The sequence below is a fragment of the Aptenodytes patagonicus genome, chromosome 18 (genome assembly GCF_965638725.1).
Source record: "Aptenodytes patagonicus chromosome 18, bAptPat1.pri.cur, whole genome shotgun sequence".
Taxonomy (NCBI): domain Eukaryota; kingdom Metazoa; phylum Chordata; class Aves; order Sphenisciformes; family Spheniscidae; genus Aptenodytes; species Aptenodytes patagonicus.
The window spans coordinates 6,429,708-6,448,919 of NC_134966.1; the positions used below are offsets into that span (position 1 = coordinate 6,429,708).

At 42.3% G+C, this 19,212-nt stretch overlaps 1 protein-coding gene across 13 annotated transcripts in view; it reads right to left on the reverse strand.

Annotated features, from left to right (window-relative positions):
- DNM1 (dynamin 1) overlaps positions 1–19,212 on the reverse strand; it is a 69,680-nt gene that overhangs the window by 39,846 nt on the left and 10,622 nt on the right. For all 13 annotated transcript variants that reach the window (XM_076355065.1, XM_076355064.1, XM_076355059.1 and 10 more), the window contains exons 2-6: positions 4,893–4,966; positions 3,543–3,692; positions 2,215–2,418; positions 1,589–1,687; positions 711–871 (exon numbers count right to left, since the gene is read on the reverse strand). In XM_076355065.1, the coding sequence (XP_076211180.1) occupies positions 711–871; positions 1,589–1,687; positions 2,215–2,418; positions 3,543–3,692; positions 4,893–4,966 (688 nt within the window). The remainder of the gene's footprint in view (positions 1–710; positions 872–1,588; positions 1,688–2,214; positions 2,419–3,542; positions 3,693–4,892; positions 4,967–19,212) is intronic.

Consider the following 19,212-nt stretch of genomic DNA (forward strand, 5'->3'; position numbering starts at 1 on the left):
GGTGACAAGACAAGGTGGAAGGAGCCAAAACCACTGATGACGCTCTAATAAGAGGGTTTCCTCAGAGCACAGCTGTGGAAAACTCTAGTTTAAAAGATGAATATTTAAATAAGGAGGAAAAAGGACAAAGTAGTTCTTCACTTAAGGCAGTATTTCAAGGGAGCAGAGAGGGAAGCAACAGTAAGTTGCTACTGTACGTGACAGGATATAAGACAGCCTTAACAGATGGGAAAGTGACTACCAGTATCACATTTAAATCAATCTTGGCAGCTTACTATTAGGTACAGAGACCACTAGAAGTTTAGAAGGTATCTTTTAGCTTAACCAGAAAGACCTTGCATTCTGATAGTGTAAACGCCATAAACCAACTATTGATTTTGCACCAGTGTCACTGAGAGGATATGCAGTGCTCTGCCTTTAGTGTGTAAGCTCCATTATTGGCCTTAATGTATAATACTGATAGAATGAAACCCAAGTCAAGGCACACTTCATGTGTGTACTGGCACCAAAAATGCCTTTTATGATGCAGAGAAGGAAGAGTTAACCAATCTTCACAAGTCTCACTGCAGCAAAACAATTTTAAGTATTTATCAGTTTGTTGACCACAAGTTTTAGCTTTTTCTGTATTCTTCCATCTCAGAAGAGCCCTGATGGCCAGCCTAGCCATTCTTGTGACATAGTAGACAGCAGTTCTTAACTGTTGACAGTACCTGGTTCAATACTTTCTGCAGGTAGGGGGTTCCCATGCGATCAGCCATGTGTCTGTAGGCTGGGTGGGAGAGAAAAAATTTTCTCTCTGCAGCCAGAGCTGCCTGAATGTCCTTCTTGCCGTCAATGTCCTTCTGACTTCTGTTGACTACACCAATGTAACCTGCAAGAGTGGGATTAGAGATCAGATGGTTGCAAGGATGAGAATGTAAACAGGACTCAGAATGAGAAGGAAGTTACCCAGCTGGCGGCACTGCAAAAGGGGAATTCTAGTGGCAACACGTTATTAGGAACCAATTGGAAGAGTTTAAAACTAGGCTTTCCTCTGAATAGCCTAGGCTCTGGTATTTCGGTATACAGGACAAAAATGACTATGCAACTGAGAATCAGCTTATTTATTACTGTTCCCCCAATCACAAAGCATACCCTAGTCTCATTCATTTGAGACTCTTCTGTTGAAGTCCTTTGGATAGGTACTTCACTATGGCTATACACAGCATGTATCATAGTCCAAAATTATTTCATCTGATATACTATGGCAATCTCATCTAGATAAGAGACGAGGGGAGTCTTAGACAGGAGTTCCATTTTTGCAGCTTGCCTTATTAAAAGAAAGAGAAAGTAAAGATAAGAGCATAAGGCTATGCTTCTGCTAGGACTACATATCAAGGTACAAATACCCAAAAAGTTCCTATTAACAGCGTGACTGATCCCTGTTCCCAACTTTTCTCAGTTCCAGCTTGGAACAGAGATGGCTTAACCACAAGTTGTAACAGACATTGCAGGAAGGGGATGCACTAGAAGAAGGGGATGAGGCCAGGACACCTCAACACAGGGGAAATAGAAGAAGGAGATCATGACTTAGCATGAGGAAACATACCTCTACGAAGAGGAAGTAATTTATTTTCTAGTACATCTCGTGCATCAGTTCCTTCATCCATAAGATCCAGTTTAGTGATGACTCCAATAGTGCGTTGCCCTATGAAAAAAACCAAACAAACATACTTGATCAAGCAAACAACTCATGTAATATTTTCCTCTGTTCACAGAGCTTACAGGCTGCCCAACTTGGCTACTCAAGGGCTCTTGAATACAAACATTACAGTTCCCATCATGTCCAAGAGGCCATGAGAGCAAAACAGACAATAATCAAGCTCAGTTCTCAGTTATATCCTGCTGAAACATGCACATGCTATGCCACAGCAGAGAGGGATTTTAGTGCAGATTTTCCTACTTTTCTCCAGGCAGAATGCCATGACTAAAGGAAAGGAAATCCTTCACCTCTTCAGAAATGGGGCTCAGACAAAGGAAGAAAAGGGGAATAACAAAAATTCTATTACGGTAACTGTTAACACTCACTAACACTTCTCAGAAGAATGTGTGGTGGTGAAGATACAACCCAAGACAATGGACAGGAGCCCACAGCTACTGGGCTAATCACAACCAAAAGGTAAAAGGAAAATCAGGCCATTGTTTAGTAATGTCATGCTAAATTAACATATTTACCTTGAGGATCCACCTCCTTTGCAATCTTCAGGGCATCAGAATTGGCCAAGTCGGAGTTGGCTGGGGATACTGCCAGGATGAGGCAATTCTCTTTGGTGACAAACTGCATGAGCATATCTCGGATCTGAAACTCTATGTCAGGGGGCTGGTCCCCTACTGGGACTTTTGTCATACCCGGTAGATCCACCAAGGTCAGGTTCAGGACTAGACAATACAAAACAGGAGATAGCACAAGGGAGTGTTGAGGTAGGAATGTTCTGGTCTATAAGCACCACCTGTAGCTTTAGTGTCTCCAATATATAATAGGCATAACAGATGCACACACAGAAGCACACAGAGCTTTGTAGTTCTTTTGTTACTGCTTAGCAAGAACTAGTTGCTAGCTGTTACTAGTCATGATTGTCAATGATCTCATCACCCTTCCGTTTAAATCACTTGTTTTCACACTGATAAGGGAAACTGCGTCCTCAGATTCCTTCCACATATGCTACACTGAAGGGGAAGGGATGAAAGTACATTTTTTCACTTCATAACAAAGACTGGAGAGTCAGAAGAGTTGGTTCCACTCATTAAGAGTTGTCCCCAGTATTGAAGAGCTCAGTCCTGCCACCCTTATTCAAGGGAGGCTCCTGTCAAAGTCAGCTGGGCCTTCTGCTGAAGGACTACAATATGCAGCCCTATAACGGTTTAATTGTCTTGCGGAGAGAAAAAATAAAAACCAAAGATTAAGTACAAGTTCTACCCAGCCAAATGCTATGTAGCACTGAGCTGCTGCTTTCCAGAAAATGGCCATACAGCTGTTCACATTTAAAGAGCTGGCAAATTTGGGACTATGTCGCTTCCTTGTTTAAGCGGAATTCTTCCACTGAGATCAGTGGCGTATGACATAGGCATTACCTGGAGAGAACTATACAGAGTACGCATTTACATGCAAACAAACAGAAGGCAAGTGCTTTTCAAGAAAGCCACTCTCCTCAATTTTTTTTGTTCCATTTATTTGCCCAGTGAAGCAGTATCAGGAAGCAGGAAGAGACAGCAGCTCTTCACTGTAATGCCCATTCCAATGGAAAGGAACGAGTTCTGTACAGACATCAGTTGTTTCAAGGAGGAGTTCTGCTAGCAGTCAGATATTTCAGCTGGCAGACAAACCCGTTTTAACAGTACAGCTAAGGCTGGCAGTTTGATACAGCATGGCCCAGGCACATGGAGATCAAAGTCAAAACCAAGCACACTCCCCATTTCATCTCTGTTCTTTATGTCTTTACTTCATGACAAAGCAGTAACCTGCCTCATTTCTCTCTTGATTCAGATACTGCATTAGGACTCACCATGGGGAGAGTAGACTCGAAGATTGATGGGCACAGGGGAAATCCCTTTGTTGGAGCCAGTAACACGATCCGTTTCAGCCTCAATCTCCAAACGGACCTCCTCAAAATCAGTGAATTTCTTTCCTTTGCAGTGTAGGAACTCACCATATTCTATTTAAACAGAAGCAGAGTCGGAAATAGTCACTGAAATCAGAGAAACACTCAAAGTGTAATGAAAACATGTCCCAAAGCAAAACAAAACAAAACACAGTTGAAGGGATGAAGTGGCAAGGGCCTTTCCCACTAGGACCTGGCAGGTTGGCATAGAAGAAGTTACTGCAGTCACATTATCTGATCAACATCTGAGAGACTTCAGTTGAGCCCAACAACTTCACAATCCAGCTTTTGTCTCAGCAGAGGTGGCACCCTCACTTGTCTTCATTGAAGTAATAATCCAGGACCTTCTCTGTTGATACTAAGCAAACTTAGCATGAACCTGCCTGCAGCAGTGGTGACTTCCACAGCTACACCAGGAGATACCTTGGTACTCAGAACTTGGACTAGCTCTGTATTAAAGTGCTGGGAGTAAATAAGAGTCTCATTACTTAATGAGAACAGACTCAAGAGAGTCTTAAGAAAGCAAAAAACCTTCTCTTGACATGGTTTTGAATTGGCTGGTGGTTGGGGGTTTTTGTGTGTCGGTCCTTGAATAGGCTAACCAATCCAAGAACCCTTTGTTTCCGTTTGAAAAGCCTCCTAAGAGTCAAATTGCCTCCTTTCTGTAGACAAGAGGACTGTCATGGATAGATCAAGTTCACCTGACAAGAGAGGAAGAGTACCTTGAAACATTCACTTGCCAACTACTGGATGAGATCTCAACTTATGTTAAGGGGAATAGTAATGAAAATATCCTGCAAGTAAGTAGCAAAACCAGTGAACTGCCCAAAAGACCAGCCACAGAACTCTTCTCCAGATCTTTTCTTCTCCAGATCCCAGTGTTCTCACATTGGGTTTTCAGTACATTAAATCATCTCGCCCCCTTATTTCAGTACATTATCAGCAGGGTCATCTGGCTTTTAGGTCTTACCCACTTGTAAGTCACAGCTGCACAGGCAAAGGAAAATTGTGGTAAGTGTATGCATAGAGCCTTGCCTAATAAATTAAAACAAAAAACTAAGAAGCATTTTGCTTCTGAACACTTAATGCATCAGATGTTAAGCAGGTAGAACTAAAAACCAGCTGCAGGCCATTTTTACTGGGGAAAATTCTTATTTATTTTTTTCCACACTGAGCAGTGCCACTGATCAAATAAGACCTTTCTTTACTGAGACAGCAGTCCAGATGGACACACAGGGAAGGTAGCTCACATACCTGTGCTGGAGTTTACCAGCTGCAGGACCAACGGGCGTCTGGTTACAATGCCAGATCCACGTGGCAGAAAGTCCCTGAAATGAAACAGGAAGTTTCAGATGAGTGAATGATTGTTTCCTTCCCTTTTCACAGCTTTTCTGCTTCTATAAGCATTCATGGATTCTAACAGGGAGTCTCAGCCATTGGCACAAAAAAGTTTAAGGCACTAAAAACCAAGTGCTCCTCCTCAAGGAGGATAAGAGCTTGTTGTTCTGAAGAAGCCTATCCTCACAGCACATCCCTTCTAATCCTGGTCTGTAACAGCTATAGCTCCTTCAGCTGAAGTTCCAAGCTAACTAACAAGCCCATTTAATACAGCTGTCTGTACTTTGGAAGAAAGTCATCTCTTTCATCAGAGAGAAAGAGAAGTTGAAGCAGAGCCTGAAAACTAGCATGCCTCCTTTTGACAAAATACAGTTACCCAAACTACTACAAAAATCACTCACACCCTGCACTTTGGGGCTTGAGAAGACACGGCATTGTTCCAGCATGCAAACACCATGTGATGCATCTGAAAGAATAAACAGCAGCCAAAGGCTTGCCTCCACCCAGGGTTTCTCCTGGCTAACTACTCAAGACGTAAGTATTGCCAAGGCAAAAGCTGCAGCAGCTTCCTTCTATACTAACAGGAATCCTGAATTTTTGTGTACTTCAAATCATTTCAAAGGAAGGAAGCCTTTTCACTATCCTTCTCCAAATGCTGACTTAGCAGCCACAGCCCGCAAGTTCTCCTTTGCTTTTTCTTTTTCCAAATTCAAGTGCTTTGGGCAAAGCTAGGCATACTCACTGCATCTGCCGATGACCTTGCTAGTTTGTGGCCTGGTTTTCAAGTACTCAGCTGTTCACATGTCTCTTCAAGAGCCACTGAGCATTTCTGAAAATATGATCGATTGCTTCCTTGCCTAGTGGGAGAAGGATCACTTCAAAACATGGTTCCTACAACATGCATATACTTTTCTTTGTTAAAAGAAGTCCTACCTACATTGCTGGGATTCTGGCACACAATCCTACCTCCCTTGATAGCTGTGGCAATGAATTATTTTTCTAATTCAGTAGTGACTAACTACTCTGGTGAATGAGAAATCCATGGCTCTCCATTTTGAGCATCTTGCTCTTAGTCCTGTATGAGCTTAACACTGACAAAGGAAGTGATGATGAGGAATGAGCTTTTGTTTTAAACACATCAGACAAGGACTTGAGCAGTTTTGTTTCAGCTCCTGGTTTGGCCACTGATTTCCTGTGTAATCCTATGCAAGTTCTTCTACTTCTCTGTATTTCCCTTTCCTCAGCTATAAAAGTAATTCTCCATCTGTGGGGCTGTTAGAATAACTCAATAATATCAAAAACTGCAGAGTAGTTTCAAGTGAAGGGAGGGTAAGGAGGCATCCTCCAATCTCTAACACCCCAAATAAAAATATCTCCTGTAAATTACTGTCCGGAGTAATGAGACCTCTGGTACAACTCTACCAGTTAAAATAAGACTGTAACCCATTCTTATTATTTCAGACTTTTCAGAAATATAAAGAGTTAACCAAGGTTTGTCTTTCATTTGTTTTTCAAATAATACAGCTCTAGTTTTTCCATTCTAGTGGGATTAACCCTGGAATCTGAGGCATTGCATCATTCTAGCAGCTTTCTACTGTCTCAGCTCCATTCCTATAGATGTCTGTGGTCAGTATGTTAAAAAGTCCTGCCCTAGCATCAGTTTTTAGCTTAACAAATCCATCTGAGCTGCACTTATTTTGAACTTACTGTACCTGAGGAAAAAGGTATCCTATTACTACAGATTCCCTTTCTAGCACACTGAAAATACTCGTTATTGATCTCCAACTTGCAGTATCAAATCCTGCTTTGCTGTAGGAAAAGCACTATTTGCATTTACAAGCATGAGCTCTCTAGGTATTAAGATTGCACTCATGTTGTGCTCCATGTTTTCCTGAAGCTTTCTGCTTTGGCCAAAATCCCAATTTCTCTGCTGTTCTTGTCACACCTACTAAGGCAAAAAACTCAGGGACAAAGGTAGATGGAAAACCTATGTGGCATCCGGGTTCCAGCATTATAAAAAAAAATCCAGTTTACTGTGTTAACTGAAGTAGCTCCCAGGCTATTCCAAGGAAAAAACCAAAATACTAAGTCTTCATAAAAGACAACACAACAAATCCATTAGCCAAATTTAATCACTTAAATCAACAGTCTTACTGCTGCTTTAGTTCTGAGTGAAAATATGTGCAATCTGATCCCTAATATCAGAAAATGAATGTGTGTTCTTATCCACAAACTATTGGGAGGTACACGCAGTTCAACTTTTACGTTTTTTCTATGCTTGACTCCTCTTAGGAGTTACAGCCAGAAAGCTTTATAAAAAACCCACAATTGATGTAGTATCAGCCCATTGTATCCATATTATTTCCTATTCTTCTTCACTTCCTTTCTCTCTACAGTCTCTTGGACAAACTCCTTCCTCCCCCTGCTCCAGCTAAGCCTTTCAAATCATAGACATGAAAAAGCACAGATTAGTAATTTCTGCGGCAAGCTGGCTGTGCACCAAGGAGAAGGCAGAGTATGGGAGTCTTGCCTGCCCTCTTGCAGTAGGCATAATAAATTGCTTCTGCAAATAACCTACAACAACAGAGCATGTGTGGCATGGACAACATGCCCAGCACAGTTTGAGTCCACTTAGGAGCCAGGGGAAACATCTACACACACACCCTTATTTCTCCAGACAGAGCAGCACAAAGTGATGAAATTAAGTCAGAATCAGGGACACGATACATGAGATAAGAACAATCACATGCCAGATGACTTAGGCAGGCAAGAGCAGAAGGGTTAGATAAACTGGCTTATTCAATTCCAGCACAGGAGATGTACGGTAGCAAGGCTGGGGAGGAAATAGAAAGATGGAATAAATCTTCAGAGATAACATGCTATAAGGCTCCTAGTGCTGGAACGAGGGCAGCAGGGATTCCACTTGTAAGACAAGGCAGCCTCTAGCGTGACATCAAAAGCAGCCTCATTACATACGACGCTATACAAGACTTTGTGCCTGAAATATGTTATTCAGTTAGGTTGAGGGCACCAACCCCCTGTTTTCCTCCTTCACTTTGTATCTTAAGAACTGAAAATTACTTTTTTGTTGCTTTGTTTGTAACATGCAGAAGTGGCATGAGAGCATTTGATTTCCTATGCTTTTAAGCAGGAATACCGCACTGTGCCACTTCTTCAGGCTAGGCTTCATCCAGAAAACAGCAAAGTAGCAGCTAAAACAGAGAGAAGCTGTATTCAGGGAATATAAATACTTAATTTGCTTGCATCTTTTTTGCTTAGCTATTTACTCAAAATTCCCTATCAAAATATTGAGGTATCAGTTCCAGCAATACAATTCCAAGCATTTTATCAGAGTTGGAAAACTAGGCTCAGATAAGCTACATTCCCAAACTGTCAGTTATTGGAAGACTTATTTGTACATATTTCACACTCATCTTTTATTAACTACTGTCAGAGAGAGGATATTGAGCTAGGTAAACTCTTGGTCTGACTAGTGATAGATCTCCTCTTCTAAACCATGACAACAAAAAGAACCAAGGATGCAAATCCTGATGGGTCTCAGGCTGAAAAAGTTCAGGCAGGGAAGTGACCTGAAATGGCATTTATTGTTATATTTTGCATTGCTCACTTCTGAAGTGCTTACAAATGTTCTCGACTAGCTTCACAGCTACCTCAAGGCAAACCCAATCACATCATCCCTTCCAGTCTTATTTCTATTTTAGTATGCAGAGCTGCATTGAAGTACAGATTTGGGCTGAAAGCTGCATTAGTAATGCAATAGTAAAAAAAATATTTGAGGGATGGAAAACAATCTAGCAGTTACTGTAGAGCAACATTTGAACAAAATCCAAAACACATCAGAAACATATTAAGGCAATCCTGATGTCATGCAACAATACATTTATAATCAGGGCACTGGGGACTTGGGGTTTCCCTACTAGTTTTTTTTAAATTAAAGCCAGACACTCTGTGTGAAAAACCTCCATGCATTAGGTATCTTGGAATCCTACAGAAAAAAAAGGTGCTATTAATGACAGGAAAAGCACATCTTTGCTCTATAAACAAGTTTCAGAGTTCATTTAATGACTTGCACAATACAGAGGATTAGAAGTTAAAGGTAACATGGACCAAAGACATTTCCCCCTAGACTATTTATAAGACACAGAAGATTGAATTATACAAGCAGTTTGTCAACATGTATGGAAAGGGAAGAAAACATTGACAAATGCAGTCAAAAAAGCAGGCGATACCCCTATGAAGAGTTTGGGACTTCCTGAGACACACATTGAAACTTTCAGACAAGTTTCTTGTGTTTATTCATTGCTACTACACTGAAGAAAACATGACTGTCTCCATTAAAAGAAGAGACTTGCAAGAGCTGGTTTGCTGCAGTAGGACCACATTTTTTGTTAAAGAACACACAATTTGCTAGTCAAAAAATACTTGTTTATTCCTATGGTCAGAGACTTGATCTTGATCTGATGTTTTCTTGTTAAAGAAGAGATAACTAGATCTTTGGAGGAGGAGCTAGTCTTCCAGCATCTCAGTGATCATTATGGGTATATTGTGCCTAGTTCACCTGCTTTGTTAGAATAAATGCTCTCAAACCTGATAAACACAAGAGAAGTAATTGCATGAGCAAGTCTGTCCCTTCGTGCTTTGCTAGAAGTGGTTAGAACTAGCTCACTGTTTTAGGTTTGTGTTCTGAGGCTTACATATTCCCCCTAACAGTTACAGTGGCATTCAATTCCAGCAATATAGCATTTGCAGGTAACCTGCCTATGATCTTGTAGCCATGACATGCACTAGAGAAGGTAAAGCCTCAATTAAAAGCAGCAGCTTTTAATTAAAAAAGCTGCCAAAGCAGCAGCTTATGAAGACATGAAAGTAGTTCCAAAGAACAGTAAAGTGAACACCACCATCTGATCATTTAATTTCAACTTTATTTCTTATTAAACATCTACAGACAAATAGGGTATTAAGGGATGCGATTAATGCCCAGTTCGGATTATATTAGTTTCAGAAAATTAAGATTCACACAGCCTCCACAATTTCACATGGCTGTGTGTTTAAATCCAGTATTTGTTATTTCCTGTGTTCTGGTGGTGCACAGGGACAGCAATTCAATCAGAACTGTGCTGCACAAAGCACTATGCCAATACACAGCAAGAAATACTGTTCCTGCCCCTGTGGATTTTACTATCTGGTTACACAGTTCTGACCTGCTCCTGCTTAAGCTTAGAACTACCTTCACTTCATCTGTCAAGTCTTATAGTTGATCATTCATCATTCACACACATCCAGATCAAGAGTTCATTAGCTCACCGTGGCACAATGTATTACAAGAATCCCAAGACAATCTAGGGGTATCAGTACCTTTGACATATGACTCTTCTTATCATTGCACTGAACAGCAATATTCACATCTTCTTCATCCAGGCTACATTCTATGAACAGCTTATAAGTCTCTCTGAACAGCACTTCATCTCACAGCACAACAGCTACATTTTCAAACGTATTCTTACTCCTGCACGTGTCTCAAATGAATCCTTAAAACACAGGCTGACACCTATGCAATACGTTAGCCACAGAGTATAGAATCATAGAATCATTTAGGTTGGAAAAGACCTTTAAGATCATCGAGTCCAACCGTTAACGTAGCACTGCCAAGTCCACCACTAAACCACACCCCTAAGCACCACATCTACACAGCTTTTAAATGCCTCCAGGGATAGTGACTCAACCACTTCCCTGGGCAGCCTGTTCCAATGCTCGACAACCCTTTCAGTGAAGAAATTTTTCTTAATATCCAATCTAAACCTCCCCTGGCACAACTTGAGGCCGTTTCCTCTCGTCCTATCGCTTGTTACTTGGGAGAAGAGACCAACACCCACCTCGCTACAACCTCCTTTCAGGTAGTTGTAGAGAGTGATAAGGTCTCCCCTCAGCCTCATTTCCTCCAGGCTAAACAACCCCTGTTCCCTCAGCCACTCCTTTTATCTGCGAGACTAAAAATATTTACTATTAATCTTATTGACTGCTAAAACAAACACCTCAGAAGTGGTAGTAGCTTTCCACTTCCTAGAGACAAACTCAAGCCTGGTGCTCCTTCATAACAGACATCATCTAGTTCTACCAGAAGGTAGAAGCCTGATGCAAGAACTGCCCTTAAGAGCACCTTCCTGGTCTGATCCTTCAAGTGACATGCAAGTACATTCATGAGCAATTCCATAACTCAGACATGAGGCAAGAACAAGGACAAACTTGTTCTTTCCTCTACCACCCAGTAGGTTAGCAAAAGGGCTGCATTACAGATTTAGACTTTCCTTTCCTGCTGACTTGGTGGCCCCTATGACATCTTATCTTCTCTGAAGAGAAGTGCTTCTCAAGCAATAAAGCCAGACAGGCCAACATGAACAGAAAACATTTAAAAGCAGGTGCATTATGAACAAAAGCACCCATCAACCTGCTATTCTGTTTTTCTCTGCCCTTAGCTTTCATTTTCCCTTCATGCTGCATCATGTGAACTTGGACACCAGTCCTACAGACTCAATCACATGGGAAGTCTCATTTCTAGGTAGACACATTTTTTTCCGTTAAGGTTAGCACTTTTAGACTCAGAGAAGTTTAAGCCAGGGGATGTGTGTTGTTTATCTGCCAGTCTCCACAGCACATCAGTGCGCCTAACCTTGACCCACAGCGAAAGAGAGCAATTCCGTAAGCACTTGGTGTAGTATCGTTTCTTAGGGTGTAATTGGTACTGGTCACACAATGGATACATATAGAAATAAAGATCTATTGTAAGTACACCACATTCCAGCATACTGGCAATATTATTGTCCACAATGATTCATTATTCAAGAATACAATTGTGAAAAATAAAGACAGGAATAGTTCATGAGTGTCATTATAATATATATGTTAGCAGAAACAAAAAAATGAAAGAGAAGGCTTCCCACTGCCTTGTACCTTGAGTTCCTATTTACAGTAGTGCAAAGGGAGGTTAACACTATTGTGCTGACTTGGAACACTTACAATTGCTTTGTTAAGTAGTTCTGGCACTCAAACAGCATCTCCAACATCTAGCCATTTCTCCCCAGTACCACTCTCCAGATCAGTAGCCAAGAAGGGCCAAGCAGACCTCTTTTCAAGTTTGGGAGTTTGCTGTACATAAGGTAAGCTCCCAAAGCCTGTATTACAGACTTCACAGATGCTGACCAAGCAGGGCAAAGCACAAATGCTAGTATAAGCTGGACCCTTTTATAGCATACTACTGGATAATTTGCAAACAAGAGCCAGAGGGGATAGATAATCAACTAGAAAGTAACTTCTGAAGTTTGCACCTTCTCCTGTTCCCCTATGTGCCTTGAGTTCTTCTACTCCTTTGCACAGCATTGCAGTTGATACCAGCACAGGTCCCTAGCAAGTGTGAGGGGTATTCTGTCTGAGATGCCTTTATTAAGGTTTTATGCAGAGACTGAGGCACTATGGTCTTCAAACATGAAAGGACAGCAACTACGCTAATGCACTGTAAGAAAAAAAAAAAATGTAGAAATAGGTTGTATTACATGTTCACACACACATCCTGCTCCAAACCCAACATTATGATCATCACTGCAATAATCACCTTTCTGTTTTGCTTCCTCTGCCCCTTTTACAACTGACCAGGATATGTGGTGTTCTGGAGCTCTCCTGCATCTTTTTCCCCATGCTGTGCTCTCACTTTAGTCAAAGTAATAAAAAAAGTAGTGTATTCATAGAGTTAACATATAAAGTAAATAAAGCCACATAAGAAACCTACATTTACTGCAAAAGGCAGCATTTCAAAAACCGTAACGACCCCACATCACAGGGTTTGCCAAAAAGACAGGAAACCTTTCAGGAGAGTGCCCCCGCCAAGAGAATCCACCTCCATAGAAAACTGCATGGCTGGCCATTTAAAAGCCTACATGCAATAAGTTTGGTGAGTCAAATCCAGTTGTTCATGAACAAGCATAATGGTGGGGTTTGTTTCACTGACATTTGGGACTAAAAGAGGTGCCATGGAGAGACAGCATCTGAATGAGCTTCCATCTCAGCCATAGGGCTTGTCTTCTCATCATGGGACACAGCACAATTACTTGGTCACTGATCTAGATATACAGAGGTGAGTCTCCAGTACTGTCCCCTCTGTCACCTTCTTGGTAATTTTTGGTAGAGCGTAGATCTTCTCTTTCCTACAGAACAGGATAAAGCCTTTTGTTACTGAAATGCATCGTCATATTTATGTGCTCTTGTGGGTCTCTGGGAGGACCCACATGCCTTGAACATCAAAAGCGTTAATCAAAAAATGTTTTCCCCCACTCAGAACTCATTTATTGAGTCAAGTGTAGGCTGAGGGGGCTCAGACAACTACAGAGGGGATAGGCCCTGTGCAGTGTTCTCTTGCATCACATACTCCAGCTGCAGTGGCTGTGTTCAGCCTTCAGCACCTTTATAAACACTGCTAAAGCAAAAAGGAAAGTACATAGCAATTTTTACATGAACGCTTGCTTAGAAACAGCTCTCTCCCATACCCCTCCCAGAGTGTACTAAATTCTGCTTTTCTGGCTTATCTCTGACTGCAGATTGGTTCCCAGGAGTCACTGCAGTCAGTGCCTTTCTCATTCACTCTTTCCACATCTCCTTTCTTTGTATCCCACTCAGCCCCTCTCCTGCACATGCCTCTATGCAGGTCTCTAGAAGCAGTGGGATAAGATAAAAAGTTTTTCTATTGTTTATTTTGATTTGAATCCTTTGGGCTGATTTTTCTGTTTCACACTCCACTAGATTCAGGGTACATCAAAATCTGGAAGAGAGCTGTATGCATTATGCCAAGTCATGGCCGCACCAGAGCCTCTGTGCACGTTAATCTGATGCAGAACTACAGAGCTTCATGGCTGTACTGCTTCCACAGGGCAAGAGGCATCCGAGGAGGTCAGAAGCATTCTTACACTTTAGGTATTATACTTTTATTCAATGGCCTGGGGGCCTGCCAGCCCACAGAGTAAACTGGCACAGCCAAGAGTTTGCCCCAGGGATTTCCGCTGCTGTATGTCTACCATAATTCCAAGGAAGCCAGTATACCCTAGCTTTATGCTTGATAGACCTTACAGCAGGATCTGGCCTGACTTTTGAGGTGCACTATATATATTTTTAGATGACCTGAAAGTAAGGCAGAGATGTTGCTACATTCTTCTGATGCACCCCTGCAAACTCATAACCAAGGGTTACAACATCCAATCAACTCACTGGCTGTGCTACAAAGCATAAAGCAAGAATTTCTGATAGAGCCGCACTCCATCCTTAACTCAGTTTATATAGGGACTTTAGCACGTTATGTACAGTGAGGGGAGACAGAAGCCAAGCAAATGGAATTTCTCTCCATTAGAGAAAGTTACACAGCTCCTGCGCTGCATTTGTAGGAGGGGAAGAAGAGAACAGACAAGGGAATACCTTGGGAACAGGCTCAAACACACACAGGCATTACCATTTTTGCCAGTTTTCCATGGTCTGCTTTTCTCCTATGTAGAAATCTAAGCTCTCCCTCTTGAGCCATTGCCAGGGCGTAGACGGGCAAGTTCCTTTAGGACATGAGAGTCAAATACAGAGGTGTTGATCAGCCCCTTTTGAAGGATCAGCACTAGAACCTTGCACAAGGGCACAGGGTCCATTCAAACAGACTCAGCACTACAGACCGCTAGGAATATATGGGGTTTAATAAGTACTGTTCTTATTTGAACCTGTTGATCAAGGTTTATATTCATGCTTTGATTCCTTCACTAGTATCATGAGATTAACTTTCTTTTTAGAATAAAAAGATTTTAGAATAAAATCGTCACCCCCAGTCACAGGACTTCAGGTGCTGGGACTTTCTGAAAGTAAAATTACACCAAATGTAACAGGACATACAATAATTTCTTCAGCAAGCAACACTTGAAGCCTGTCTGAGAGATCTCAGCTTCCCCCAGTCCTTGCAGACACCACAAATAGTTCTCAGCTCTTGCCTAGAAGGTGTGCTAAAGTATGAGCACAGTTCATCACCTTAGCCATCCTAATTAAAAAGTCTGGGCAGGATACAGAGTCACAGCTGCCTGTACTGCAATGCAGGCCTCCTTTCTGGCTATGAGTGACCAAGGTTAAATTCTTTGCTTTTAAGTGCCATGGAGGGCTGTGACCCTGAGAATCCTGGCACACAACAACAGTGCCTTGTGTCATCCCTGCTGAGGAAGCCTGCAATGGGAGCAGATTGGATCCACATGCTTCTCCCTAGTTGTGATCACTGACTAGATAGATAATCCCTTCATGGGCTGCTGCTCTACAATTGCAATGCAGCAACCAACCCAATCTGAGAGCCAGAACCAGGCCCAGGGGGATAATTCCCCTCCTACTTCCCTACAACATGGTGAAATCTACTTGTTTCCATAGAAACAAATCAGTTTGATGTCCACACAGTTCGTGCATCCCTCACTGCTGTGCATCAGCCCCAGGCTGCTGAGGCTGAGAGATTTTAAGCAAGTGTCTACAGCTATAGGTCAAGAGTTTGCAGGAGAAACAAGAGGTACTCCTGGCATACAAAACTGACCATCTCACCCAAGATGTCATTTGCTTCAGTTCATCTCTGCTGTGAGAGAATTAATCAGGAATATCCTTCCTCTCCTCCATTTTGAGGGTTGATTTATCTGCCAGATCCCTCCCTGCTATCTTCCTGCAGATGGGTTAGCCCAGAATATGTGAGGATGTAGAACACAGATGGGAAAGGAAAACAGGGCACTCCAACACCTCAAGTGCACTTGTGAGCCAATTTCCTCTTTGTATTTTTGCAGGTAAAAACTGTAAAGGGATTTTCTTATTTGGAACTCTGCATTTTACTGTGGAGTATTATTTAGAGAGTGGTACAGCCTACAGTGCATTGCCTGATCTCAAAAAGTCACTGCCCATTATAGCAAATGCCGCATCAACTCTAAGCTACGGCACTGGGGAAGGAAAGAGTCTTGAGAGAGTATAAAATTGCAGCACTGCTGCTGTGCAGCTTCCTCTGGGATCTTTTGGGTAATAGAAAATTAAGTCCTGGATCTTGCTTGCTGCCTTGGGATATTCGAGGTAAAGAATAACACAGCACTGATTCTACATGACAATGTCAGGAACTCAAGGGAATAAGCAGGCTGGTGTACCCTAAATGGATGTGGCAGTAAGGATTACACATTTGTGGAAAACGCAGCTTTGATTTCAAGAATTACAATCCCAGTAGAAAGAAGAAAGAGCTGGTTTCACTCATTTAAAAAAACAAACATAACACCAGATCTGGGTAGCAATACCCAGATTCAGGGAAAAAGCAACCACAGCACTAGCTGGGTCCAGAGGCCTCCAGAGCCACAGGTATAAGAAATATTGCACTAGCATTGTGTATTCTCCACCCCAGAAGCTGTAAACCAGACCTTTCTGTCTGCCTTGCTGAACTTTCACCATCATAGCATGAAAGCAAGTTTTCCTTTTGCTCCCTCCAAAGCATATATACCCTGGGAAAAAAGTCATGTCGATTTTATCTCCAGAATCTCCCTGCAACTTCCAGACAGTCTCCAAGGGGACAATACCAGGCATCAACAACACCCTAGAGCATCAAATTAGTCCAGTCCTGATGGCAGTAGTGAAGAAACACAGGGGGGTTTTATGGCCATAAAGGTAAACCCATGACCCAGCATCTTTGCTTGTCTCTTTCTCAAGCTACACTGATCTGTCATAATACTGCAGTAACACTGCTCTGCTTTGGCACAAACAAATCTACTGACAAATCCTGGCTTTGCCATAACAGAAGGGTTGCAGCCCTGAAAAACTTGACCTGTACAGCACCTGCAACTTGAGCTGGGAGAAAACAAAAGGACAAGCTATACACTAAAACTCTGGGACAGGAATGACTGACAGGAAAGCACAGCCAAAATAACACCCTAGGATTAATGTATACTAAGACTGATGAGCAACAGGCTGACCTTGCTATTTCCCACCACCAGTGTCTTAATCTGTCCTAGCTCTCTGGAGTCAGGCTGCAGCTGAGTCTAGACTAAAGGTTGTCCAGCAGTAAAGGCTCTCTTGTGTTCAGGAACACCACTAGACTGTGCAGCAGTAACTAATATTCAAGCTATTCGTCACATAAAGACTCTAAATAAACCCCCTTTTTGCCCTTCTCTCCTTCAAAGAAGGAAACCAGGTACAATGGCAGACTCGAAGATACCAAACGCTCATGGCAAGTACCATCTTAGATTTCTTGTCAAAACTCTTCCACCTCTGGAGTCCTGCTATTTGCTGCAAGACCTAAGAGAAGAACAAACATAGCTCAAGGCACATTTCATCACTGCAGTATGACACTTCCTCCGCTCCCAGACAGCACTGTGCGCTAGAAAAGGAGACAGTTCCCCCAGAGCCTGAATGCCATAAAGGGTACAAACAACTGAAAGGGTTCATTGAAAAAGGCAAAATCACTTTGATGAGCCCACTAATACAAACCCAAACAGAAGCTGTATGAGGAAAGGAGGTGGTACCTCAAGCCATAATGTGCTATTAGTGGCCAGACATGGGTGGTGAGTTTATAAAATTGAATACATGCACCCTAATAATTTATCTTGGATCAGTGGTAAGAGACAGTGTGTTGTGGATGGAGAGGTAGGCTGCTTCCCTTCCAACAGGCCAGGCAGGACGGACAGAGTTCTGTGGGGGAACAGAGTTATGCCGCACTCGGGTATCCTGACCAAACTGTCCAAGGTGCATTGTTGTCCTGCAGAGGGAATTTAAGATGCCAGTTTACATCTCCACTCTGCCTGGAGAAGTATGCAGGAACAGTGCCAAACTCCTTGCTATGCACTGCTCCTCTGCAGTTTCAAATATAATTAGGATCACCCTGGCTGGAAATATGGTGCAGAGGCACTGCTGCTTAAGCCCTTGAAGAAAAACCAGCAGACTGACTGCTAACACCTCTAGTGCAGAGCAAAGTCAGAGGCATTAAACTCTACTTCAAAAACCATACAAGACATCTCTATTTCAGGCTATACCAGAATGAAAGTTGGATCAATAGTCCCAGAAGAAGTGAGCTTTTGAGCTCCTGGCTAGTTCCAATGTGTCTGCCAGAGTCCTTTTGACCAACCAGTGGGACAGCACTTCTCATGTCCCAGGGAGCAATTTTCTCTGGTCAAGTTTGGGCAGTGACCATAGGAGGTGACAAAAAGGCAGGTTTATATGCAGATATACATCCACAGAATTTCTAAAGGAGTCCAAGTCTTCGTGGAAACTTTTAGGGCTTAAATTCAAAAAGCAGAGAAGGGTCAAAATTGGTGTTGCCTATTAATGGGCACTCTGAATCTATAGCAAAATTGTGGCAGAGTGACCTGGGCTAGAGTCTTCTGGTCTTCCATTCCTTTCCCTATTTTCCACAAGTAAAGGGTTTATCTAAATTCCTTCCTCTGGTATCTTCTCCTCAACCCTTCAAACCAATCCACCGATCTCTAATAACATTTGCTTTTGCCTGTCCAGGTGTCCAGTTTGAATTCAACTTTGTCCAAACAGAAGATGGCAAAATATCAAGTGCTAATGCAGTGCCTCACTTGTTCTTTTGCAGTAAGTATTCTTTAAATATCATTCTTTCAATAGTCTATACAAATTCATTCAGGAAACAGACCTCCTTCTTTAAGATGAGCTTGGGGTGCCAGGTAGTTTGCAGGCCTGGCATAACAAACACATCTTGTATGAACAGGCATAAACAGAGTAATGCCTAGGAACAGGAACATCAAATCAAAGTAGCACAGCCCAGAGGGAAGAAGTATAAATCCGGGATCTCTGCTGAGAGCTGCACTGATGGAGAAGAGGTGACCTGAGTTTCAGCACTGGAGCTGCAGCATCAGCTCTGCAGCATGACACATGTCATACACCAATCCCTGAGGGTATTCTGCATTTTGGTATGGACCAATCTCCTCCTTACCTCTAGCTATAACCCCACTGCAACAGACCTCTTCAAGGCCACCACCATGCTCAGGCAGCTCCCAGCTATTCATAGAGGAGCTTCTATTAAAAGTAAAAGCACAATCAGCTTAAGAAATAGCCAGAGATTACTCAAGAGATCACAACAGCCAGAAAGAGAGAAAACCTAACATGCGTATTAGAATAAAGGGGCCCCATCCTGACCCAGAGCAGCCTAAGTTCAGAGTAAGTCAGAAGCAAGTCAGTGGACCTA